Source organism: Corvus hawaiiensis, chromosome 13, assembly GCF_020740725.1.
Source record: "Corvus hawaiiensis isolate bCorHaw1 chromosome 13, bCorHaw1.pri.cur, whole genome shotgun sequence".
NCBI classification, from domain to species: domain Eukaryota; kingdom Metazoa; phylum Chordata; class Aves; order Passeriformes; family Corvidae; genus Corvus; species Corvus hawaiiensis.
In genome coordinates, this window is record NC_063225.1 from 12778610 (window position 1) to 12789598 (window position 10989).

General features: G+C 59.8%; 1 protein-coding gene across 2 annotated transcripts; it reads left to right on the top strand.

Annotated features, from left to right (window-relative positions):
• The first annotated feature begins 7605 nt into the window (after positions 1-7605).
• On the top strand, positions 7606-10622 carry ANKRD34C (ankyrin repeat domain 34C). Of its 2 annotated transcripts, none has more exons than XM_048318187.1 (3): positions 7606-7749; positions 8270-8441; positions 8559-10622. In XM_048318187.1, exon 3 carries the CDS (start codon positions 8600-8602, stop codon positions 10121-10123), a length of 1524 nt encoding a protein of 507 aa, XP_048174144.1. In that variant the 5' UTR covers positions 7606-7749; positions 8270-8441; positions 8559-8599; the 3' UTR covers positions 10124-10622. The 2 variants fall into 2 exon arrangements, with proteins under 2 accessions (XP_048174144.1, XP_048174145.1); XM_048318188.1 differs by having other exon boundaries at positions 8273-8441.
• Positions 10623-10989: the final 367 nt, after the last annotated feature.

Here is a 10989-nt window from a genome sequence, read left to right on the forward strand (position 1 = left end):
AGCCAGGGCAGCGCGGCCGGGGGGAGCCGGGGCAGAGGGGGGGGCGATGGCTGAGCCAGCACCGGTGCTGCTGCCGCGCAGCCGCTTCTCGCCCTGAGCACGTAGTCCTGATATTAAAGTCATGAATAGGAAATTCCACTTCTTCAGAAAAAAACAGAAGCCGGATATTTCATAAGTGTCCTAGCGGACATGAAAGCCGCACCAGGAAATTTCACTCAGCAGAGATATTAAAGTTGACGCAGCCCTTGGGGCAGCTGGGGCCAAGCACCTGGAGCCCGGTACAGGGCGAGGGACGGCTGCAGGGACACGCGTGTCCTGCGGCCCCTGCACATTCCATCGTCCCTCGTGTCCCTGTCCCTCCCAGCCCTGCCTCAGCCCACTTCACTCTGCAGTAGGTGACCCCAGGTCTAGTACAGCCCACCCCTCCCACCCACAGCATTCCCAGTGGGAAAGCAAAGCCCCCTCCCTTGCAGCCACAGCCCTGGTGCTGCCAGGCTGAGGTCACCGAGCCTGCCATGGGCAATGTGGGTCCTGCCTGCACCGAGCCTGCTGTGGGCAGCATGTGCTACACCCTCACTGCCCGCCTGTGCCCTGATAACAGAGGTAACTGGTTGCAAGGGCAGGCACCAAAGTGCCCAAGAATTTCTTCCCAACCTAGCCAAGCCAGCGCCAATACCCTCATCCACCCCACAATCCTTTCCCAGCAAAGCCCACCAGCACAACTTGCTTTCTCCCCGGAGGGGGACAGGACGGGGAATTGGGATATTTGCCCACTCTATCCGGAGTGGCAGCACGTCTACAGGCATTGTGGGAACAGGGGGAGATACGTCTGGGAAAAGCGTGAAGCTGCCCCAGCACTGCTGAGGGGTCATTTCTTGTGCCTGTGGCTACCTGCGTTTGCTCCATGCTCCATGCTCCATGCTCCATGCTCCATGCTCCATGCTCCATGCCACACGGAGCACACACAGCTGGGAGCTCTGGGGGAGGCAGAGCCACACAGGGGTTCATTGTGGGGTCCCTTGCCAATCCACTGGACACAACACGTGCCTTTGATCACCAAGAGGCCAACTACCTCCCTCGGAACGCCCGTCGAAGGAGGGAAACAGGCAATGGCTATACAGGCACTGGCACCGGGGGCACAGGAGTCAAGTGCTCAGGGGGGACCCCACAGACATGAGACACAAAGGAGGCAGCAGCCAAGCCCCCATCAGGGCACAGGGCAGGCCAGAACCCCACGGGGGGCTGTGCTGGGGTGGGAGGTCTGCCACCCCCAGGGAAGAGGAGCGACACTGGCCCCGGGCGCAGCGCAGCACCGCTCACCCCGGTGCTGCAGGGGAGCGCCGCCCCCACAGGCACTGAGCACAGCTAATTGCAGGTTATTGCACTGCTCTGTCATTAAATACGGATCAGTTCTCTTCCGACACACACTCCGAGGAGTGCAAACTTGGATCTTCTCCTGCCTCCGCTCAGCGCCTCTCCTCACCTGCCAGCAGCCACGGGACAGCAGAGGGTGCAGCACGCACTGTGTCACAGTGGTGGCAGAGGGTGCAGTGTGGTTTGGGTTGAGAGGGACCTTAAAGCTCATCTCATTCCAACCCCCTGCCACGGGCAGGGACGCCTTCCACTATCCCAGGTTGTTCTAATCCCCATCCAACCTGGCCTGGAACACTGCCAGGGTTGGGGCAGCCACAGATTCTCTGGGCACCCTGTGCCAGGGCCTCCCCACCCTCACTGAGAAAAATCCCTTCCCAATATCCCGTCTAACCCTGCCCTCTGGCAGTGGGAAGCCATTCTGCCTTTGTTCTGGCACTCCAGACTCTTGTCCCAAGTCCCTCTTCAGCTCTCCTGGAGCCCCTTTAGGCACTGGAAGGAGCTCTAAGGTCTTCCCAGAGCTTTCTCTTCTCCAGGCTGAAGACATTTCATCCCTCAGCTTTGGTTGAATCAAGATCCAGCTGCCCAGATCCTGGGCTTTATCTCCAGTTCAATCTGGAGCCCCACAGCTCTGCCATTCCCAGGGACCAGGCACTGACATTTCCCTGTTGCTGTTCCCAGTGGGGATTTATCAGAATTAGGAGTTAAACACAACCCAAAGAGCATTGTAATGGCTTCTCGAGAGAAAACAAGTTTCTAAAATTAAGAAAGCAAAATGAGAGAATTGAATATTTTTGCATTGATTTTCTTGCCATGCATATTTATAAAACTTAGTTTAATAATATTAAGAAAATACCGGAGAGTGCTGAGTGAGAGCTGCGGTCTGCATCCCCATCCCATGGCAAGGCACGCATCAGACCTCAGCACCTGTGCCCTGCCAGGATCGGAGCTGCAGCATTGATTCCAGGAGCTCAGAGCAGGGAATCAATCACCTATCCGAAAACCAGAAAACCCACGGAAAGACTCCCAAAACCACAAGGAAATTATTGCCCATTGCCACAAGCAATAAACACAGTGCCCAGAGAGTCCAAGCAATTTTTTCTCCCTGCCGCATCACCACACACTCTTATCTTAATTGGTAAATAATCACCAGATTGCATTGTCACTCCATCCCTTCTATGCCTCCCCAGGAAACTGTGGCTGCCCCATCCCTGGAAGTATCTAAGGCCAGGCTGGACAGGGCTTGGAGCAACCTGGGATAGTGGAAGGTGTCCCTGCCCACAGCAGGGGGTTGGAATGAGATGAGCTTTAAGGTCGCTTCCAACCCAAACCATTCTGGGACTCAGTGATTCACCCATTACAGCACAACTGGCCTCATCTTCCACCGCCACCCACAGATATTCATTCCCTCCTGCCAGGATCTGGTGATTGCCACCCTGGTGTCAAGGCACTCCCAGTCTTTCAATGTAAGGGGTTCTCTGCTGCCCCTCTGGAGCACATCCAGGTGAAAAACCCACCGTGGAGGTGCAAGAATTGCAGATTAAAAAGGGAAAAGCATGGAGGAGTGCAGGGAGAGAGATGCGTTGTCAAGGCAACAGCAACTGCAGGTTTGGGAGAGGGAAGGAGAGGGGAATGGGGGTACCTGGGGCTCTGGTGATGGACACAGAGGCACAGGAAGCCAAGGGCAAGGACAGGGAGAGTAACACTACCCTCTGCCCCTCCCTCCACCAGGACAGCTCCCAGCCCTGCTCCCAGTGAGGGAGGATGATTCAGAGCCCCACAGCATCCCCAGAGCCCATCACCTGCATCCTGCTCGGTCCCACAGCCCAGCTCCCCAGAACCCAGTGCTCAGGGTCCAAGGGACAGAAGCTGCCACTCTCCATGGCCCAGCAACTGAGCAAATGCCACCAGTGGCTCAAAAGGGAGCCTCTCTGGCTGCTCAGTGCCACAGACCACCACGGTCCTACTTTCAGACCTTTCAGCAATTTGTTAGAGTCTGAGTCAAACCAACTCCCCACACTGTGGAGCAGAGTCTGGAGAGATCCCTATCCCACCCATCTCCGAACCCTCCCACTTACAGGAAAGGTTGAAACTTTGTTCATGCCTCAGACGGGCATGGAAGTCCCCAGCTCAGGGAGAGGACAGCAGGCACAGTCACCTGTGAGGTCCATGGTGGCCAGTGCATCTACAGAGCTGCCAGTCTGACACAGATCCAGCCTTGGATCCAAGTTCACCAGGACAGCAGTGAGAGTGCAGGTGTGATCGGGACACAGGAAATCCTTTGCATTTGTGCACCTACAGACCTTGGTGTGCAAAGAGCTGTCACCATCCCCTCAGTCAGGAGCCAGGACAGGCAGAGGGGACAGGCAGGTGGTCAGTGCAGAAGCAGTCAGGGGCTCTGTGCTGCTGTGCTTACCTCCTGAGCCCCACATCCTGAGCCCTACACCCAGAGCCCCACACCCTGTTTCCTCCTTCCCTCTGTTGTCAAAGGCCCCAAAGCAGTCCTGGTAGGGCAGCAGCTCTTGGCAGCATGGCAAGCCCTGCTCCCTGCTGAGCCCCTGCTCCCTGCTGAGCCCCTGCTCCCCACGCACCCATCCCAGCAGCAATCCCTGCCAGGCCCTGACAGCTCCCTAAAGCTGCTGCACTATTTTTACCCCACGGTTGCCATAGAGACATCAGAGCCGCTCCCTGTGATGATGCAGCTGCTTTTGGGTGATGCAGTCTCTTCCAGAAGCACTGCATCACCCATTGTATCATCCACTGCATCACACACTTCATCACCCATTGTATCACCCACTGTTATCACCTGCTGCATCATCACTCACTGCATCACCCGCTGCATCAGCCACTGCATCATCACCCACTGCATCACCCACTTCAGGTCCCCTTGGACACCCCCTCTGGTCCCAGAGATCTATGCCAGCTCCCCGTGCCCTTGGCAATGCCACAAGATGTGGAGTCACACAGACGCCTCTCCATCCATCCCGGTGCCCCAGGCTGTGGTGAGCTGCTGCGTCCCCAGCCTGGCCAAGGTGCCACTGTGCTGGGCAATGTCTCCCCATGGCCAGCTCAACTGTCCGGCCAAAGCCAGGGACCAGAGGGGACAAGGACCAGCAGTATGAAGCACTGCATGGCCACAGTAGGTGGCAGGGCTGACTTTAGCTGACTGATCTCTGGCACACCCATTTTTCCAGCAGGGGAAATCAGGGTCCCAATTAAAGCAGGTACAAACCTGACCCAGGCTCCAGCTCTGCTTACATCTGAGGGGAAACAAGGTGCTGAGGGCATGGTTGGACCCTCTCCTCCGTGAAACCCCAGGAGAGGCATGGCTGGGGCCGAACTCTGGTGGGCTGGGACCCCCTGTGCTCAGGCTCAGCCCCACTGTGTCCCACAGGTCAGGGGACCTGGGCTGTGCCCTAGGTAGCAGCAGCATCAGCAACAGAGCCAGTGGTTCCCCCCCGAATGCTGAACTCCCCCATGCCTGCGCTCAGCCCCCAGGAGTGTGGCTATAAACAGTGAAACGGTGGCCGTGCAGGGATGAGCTGGCAGGAATAACTCACACAGCCCTCGGCAAAACACCCAAAATAGAACCTGCCAGCACCGGGTGCGTCCCAGGAGACGGGACTGGTTCAGCCCTTGGCAAGCCTGCACTGGCACCCTACCTGTGCCTGAGCTGGGAGTCCGAAGGTGCCAGGACATGATACTTTGGGACAAGACCCTTCCCCAGGAGACAGACCCAGCTCTTCTCAGCCAGGAGCTGCAGCTCCTCCAGGGCTGAAGGACATGGAGCCAACAGCTCCTCACCTTCCTGTCCCTGCTCCCACAATCTCAGCCCCACAAGGCATCACTGCAGCCCCCACAAGTGCCCTGGGAACCACAACCGCACCCCACAGAGACCAGACAGCCCCATTACAGTCCCAGAAAGCAGCTCCCTCTTCTCCAGGCTGGGCCTGACTAACCATAACCTCAGCAGGTTCTAATAAAGGGATGACAGCTCCCTGGCTGCTCATCCAGGCGGGATAGTCCTGGGATGGCCCCACAAAGCATTCAGCATCTCTGATGTTCTCTTCAGTCACACAGTTCTGTCACCTCTGCCTCTCTCTGCCCTGCCTGGAGAAAGAAGCCCCCTGACTAGGTGAGGATTCTGGGTACCAGTATCACCCATGTGACAGGGGACTGGTATCACCAGCAGCACTTCCAGTGACTGCCCAGCCCTCCACACCCTGCCAGGGCTGTTCCATGTGGGCAGAACACTCTGTGGTGACACCCAGCCACCTCAAAGCCCCCTCATCCCAGTCTTGTCCCAAACTGATCATGTCTGGACCCCATCCTGCTGCCCCCAAGGCTGCACGGGCACTGCTGAGATCAAACCCATGGCTCAGAGCCCTGCACAGAGCTGCAGCTTCTCCAACAGTCATCCCTGCGGCCTCGTTGCCATGGCATCCTCAGGGATGGCACAGATGCTGGTGAGGAAGACAAGGAGGATGAAGATAAGTGGACACATTGGCTCTGCAAAGCCAGGGCATGGCTGGGGCAGATTTGAGGACCTCTGGCAGCACGCAGGGGCCATTCCTGCTCCCCTCCACAGAGGTCCCAGCTCCCAGGACTGGCATAACCGAGCTGGCATCGCCATGCTCGTCCCTCCCATCTGGGGCATCTCCCACCCCATGGACACCTGGAAGCTGGTGAGTCCAGCCTGGTGGAGCAGGAAAGGGAACTCTCAGGTTTTAACATCTTCAAGGACAGGTCGTTCCTGCTTTCCAGCCAGGACCAGCCAGCCTGGGCTCCAGCACAGGGGTGACAACTCACAGGAGCAGCAAGGGGGCAGAGGAGGAAGGGGCATTTGTAGGTGGGGGTCTCGGCTCCCCAACCGTTTCTTCCAACATTCTCCTAATTGCAATCACCAGGGACCCAGGACCTTCCCTCTTTCCCCACAAACACCTCCTCCCTCCGTGTTGCCATCCCTGACCCATCTTGGGGTGCCCTGGGAGCAGAGCAGACCCCCCTCCACTGGGGGGATGCAGTGGCTTCTTCTGGTGCTGGAGTAGCACCCCCATTGCTGGGCAGCCTGGGGTCCTCCTGCCACCACGCTTGTCCGTTCTAAATTTGCAGATTTCAGTTTATTTCTAAGATGTTTATTTTGTTAAGGTGTTTATATTCTTTTGCTTTCAGGAGTTAAGCCGTTTATTTTAGACAACTGGTGTGCTCATGCATTAGAAAATGGACAGATAAACACATTTTTGGGGGGTTATGGCCAGTTTACGCAGGTACTGCAGAGTGTCTGTGTTACCAAGTCAGGAAGAACCTGCCATAAGGTTTGCCAAATGCTCCCTAATGGAATAAGACTGACTTAATTTTTCTGCTGGCTCTGATTCTCATTGTCATTATCATCTCTGAATGAAGAGCACTGCAATATTAGATTATATTTTATTAACCACAAGAGAAATTTCCCCAAATGTTAATGTGATACAGAGGGTGTGATGACAAACATCCTCACAGTCGTGATGGTCTGCAGAAGTACAGAACCATGGGTGTTAGGGTGGTGGTCCGGGCCATCTGTGACCATTTCCCTCTTCCTCTAATTTCCCTCTTTCTGCTGGGACTGCTCCAAAAGAGACACCGAGGAAAGTGGAGGAAGCTGCTGAGAAGCAGGTTCTTGGCCAGATGTGAGATCTGGGGACAAAGGAGGGCCAGAGAGGCAGCACACTGCTGCTTGTCCAGGTACATCGCCCTGGCACTGAGGGCAGCTCTGTCCGGGGAGCAGGCACGGGGACCTCAGCTTCTCCTGCGCCGCACAGAGCACTCCTGTGCCCCAGGTGTGCCCTCAGGTTCTCCCAGATGTGCGCTGAAACCACGGAGTCATTGACATCAGAGGGGGCTTAGGGGGGCCGTAATTCCCCCTGTTCCCGGTGGGGACAGCTGTGGGCTCAGACTAGTTTGGGGTCTGGAGAGCCCCAAGAGCAGGGACACTCGCACCCCATCCCCCCACACAGACACCCCCGCACGGGTGGGCGCAGACACCCTCCCCTCACCCCCCCCCCCCCCCACGCTCACGGTGCCCCGCACACGGACACGCTCCCCCGCGCCCGGCGGCAGGGACACAGACCCCTCCAGCCCCCCAGCACACGGACATCCCCGCCCCGCGCTCCCCGCACCCACCCGCGGGCGGACGCGCCGCCCCCCCGCGCCCTCCTCCTCGCGCAGCGCCGGGCAGCGGCACCGGGCACTGGCACCGACAGCCGGGCACCGGCACCAAGCACCGGCACCGGCACCCGGCACCAGGAACCGGCACCGGCATCAGCCCCGGCACAGCGCACGGGGCAGCGGCACCAACACCGGACGGCGGCACCGGACACCGACACGGGCACCGGACAGCAGGTAGCGGGCCGGGGGCAGCGGCCGCCCCCCACCATCATCACCGCAGCCGGGGGCGGCGGCGGGAGCGGAAGCGGGATGGCCGCGGCTTGGAGGGGCGCGGGGGACACCAGTCCCGGCGGGAGTGGGGGAGAACCGACGCCCGGGTCTCCCCCCGGGTCCGAGGGGTCCCCACGGGAAGGGGCCGTGGGGAGCTCACGGGCAGGGAGTGGTACCGTCAGCGGCTTTGGGAGGGGCTGGAAGCAATGTGAGCACTGACCGCAGGTCCAGGGGCCGCAGGATCCCCATGGAGGGCACGGAGGGGTGGGGAAGGGCCGGGAGGCTTGTGCCCTCTCCAGGGGCGCTCTGGGGGCACTGGCGGCTCAGGGCTCCAGGAACACTCTGAGGAGTGAGACAGGGAGTCGGGGGCAGCAGGAGCGGGTGGCAGTGGGAGCAGGGAGTGGGGGTCAGCGGGGCAATAGAAGCAGGGGGCAGTGGAAACACAATAGACAGCATGACTGTGGCTGTTTCTCCTTCCCTCCAGCAGTGAGGAAGTAGAGATCCCGGCTCCAGCCCAGGAAGCCATCGGGGAAGTTCACACAGTCTCTAGTGGGCTTTGTGTTGTGGCCCCCCAGACACAGCAGGCCGGTGGAGACCATCAGAACCTCTCTGATCTCCCGGGGAAACCAAGGCATCCAGGCAGCTGTCTGCGCAAGGTGGGTGGACATGGCCAGAGGGACAGTGGGAAGTGGGGCAGTGCCCAGAGCATGGCATCCCAGGAAGGCAGGGACAAAGGAGTGGGGCTCACCTCTTCTCCATCGTTCCCCCCACAGCCACCAGCCACCACTGCCATCACCCAGCAGGAGCAGCAGCCATGGATGAAGTGACGGAGCTGGAGCTGGGGGGCAACTCGCTCCTGAAGGCCGTGTGGCTCGGCCGGCTCCGGTTGACCCGGCTGCTGCTGGAAGGGGGGGCTTACATCAACGAGAGCAATGAGAAGGGGGAGACTGCCCTGATGGTGGCCTGCATCACCACACACGTCGACCAGCAGAGCATCCACAAGGCCAAGATGGTGAAGTACTTGCTGGACAACAGAGCTGATCCCAACATCCAGGACAAGTCTGGGAAAACCGCCCTCATGCATGCCTGTATCCGTGGGGCTGGGGGAGATGTGGTGTCCCTGCTGCTGGAGAGTGGGGCAGACCCCAGCCTGGAAGACCACTCGGGAGCCTCAGCACTGGTCCACGCTATCAACGCTGAAGACAAGGCTGTGCTGCAGCACCTCCTGAATGCCTGCAGAGCCAAAGGGAAGGAGGTGATCATCATCACCATGGACACATCAGCCTCTGGCACCAAGACTGCCAAGCAGTACCTGAACGTTGCCCCTGCGCTGGAGTTCAAGGAGAGGCCTCCCTCGGAGGAGGGTGCAGCCCCCTCCAGTACTCACCTGAAAAATCCCATCTCAGCACCTTCCCCTGCTGAGAAGGAGAGCAGCATTCTCACCCCACACCCTTCAAACACTGGGGACACTGAGCCACCCTCCCCGGGCCAGAGAGCTGCCCGGAGAGCCCACCTGCCCCGACTGAAGCGACTGCGGTCAGAGCCATGGGGTCTGGTGGCACCCTCTGTGCTGGCGGCCTCTGCGCACCGCGATGACACGCGGGTCTGCACTGACAACGAGGTCATCACGGGCATCAGTGACCTCTCGCTCTCCAAAAAGCCCTCCCTCACCCGGAGCAGCAGCAGCAAGGGAAGGGACCCCTCTCTCTTCCCCCCAGTGGATGAGCAGGCACTGGGGCCACTGGCTTGGAAAGCCACCCACGAGAAGAGCCCAAGCACCCACCCATGCCTGCCCCGGAGCATCACGGTCCCAGAGGAGCCAGAGAGCACCAGCTCAGCCACCAGCTCACCTGCAGGGATGGAAACTCCACACTGGTGGAGGACAGGCACTGAACACAACGGAGATTCCCAGGTCACCGAGGTGGGGAAGGGGCCATCAGAGAGGAGGAAGCTGAGCGGGTCCCACCTGGCCTTGCTGGATGGTTCCTGTGAGTCTCCCTCCGGCAGCGCCAGCACATCGCCCAGCACTGGCCGGCGCCGGCCACCCAGCTTGCTGGAGAGGCGAGGATCCGGGACCCTGCTGCTGGACCACATCTCCCACACAAGACCAGGATATCTGCCCCCCCTGAACGTGAACCCCAACCCCCCGATTCCTGACATTGGCTCCAGCAAAGCCTTCTCCCCGCTGGCTGCTGGGCTGAAGCCCCTGGTGCCACTCACGCCCAGCTCACCCAGGCGGGGTGATCTGAGAGCCCACAGGAAGCTTCTCCGCAGACATTCCATGCAGGCAGAGCAGATGCGGCACCTCTCCGATTTCGAGGAGGTCGTGGCACAGTAGCCATGTCACCATTTGTTCACAGGGAGGTGGCCAAAGCCGTGCTGTCCCTGCAGAAACGGGACGGTTCCCACACAGAGTGGGCACTGGCTCCGGGGACACACTGGTGGCCAGGGGGTTCAGCCCTGAGCCCAGGGGCTGAATCGGGAGCGACCACCTGGGAGATCGATCCCACACCATCCTAGATCGCAAAGCTCCGTGCCAAGGATCCCACCTGCAGTTCACTTATTCCTCACTAGTTGCAATCCGCTTTTCTTCCATCATGCTCGTTCTCTCACCGAATCCCCTCCCGGACCCTCGGTGGTGATCTCTGGGGCTGAGGCGTTCATGAAGTGCCTTCCAGGAAGGGAAGGGGCTCAGTACTGCGGGGGCTAGAGGAGCGGGAACACCGCTCCAGCCACGGACCGTGTCGGTGCTCTCCTGGAGCGGGAGAGGGAGACAATCCTTCACCTCCGAGACTCCCGAACGCTCCGGATCTCCGGCGGCTGAGCTCACCCGGCACCGCTGCAGCCTCGTCGGTTGTGGGCCGGGATGGGCTTCTCTTGTCTCTGAAGCGTCCGAACTTCAGGGGGTTCATTCCCCACCACGCCGAGGAGCTCTGAATTCAAGAAGCGCTGAATCCCCGAGCAGGACGGTCCCAGCCTGGCTAGATGGGAAGCCTTTGCCAACGGCGGGGAACCCGGGATGCCAAGTCACGGAGGGTGACACGGGCTGACCCCAGGGGTTCATCCCACCGGGAAAGTCGCAGGCCCCGCGCCACAGCCAAGACCCCGCTCTACCTACCCGCGCAGGGAGCCCTCCCAACGCCACGCCTCACCCCGCGCGCCGTGTGCCGTGGACCGGCCGTGTGCCACGGACCGGCCGTGTGC

Coding starts and splice junctions, on each gene's coding strand:
- ANKRD34C (XM_048318187.1), top strand. CDS start 8,600: ATGGATGAAGTGACGGAGCTGGAGCTGGGGGGCAACTCGCTCCTGAAG.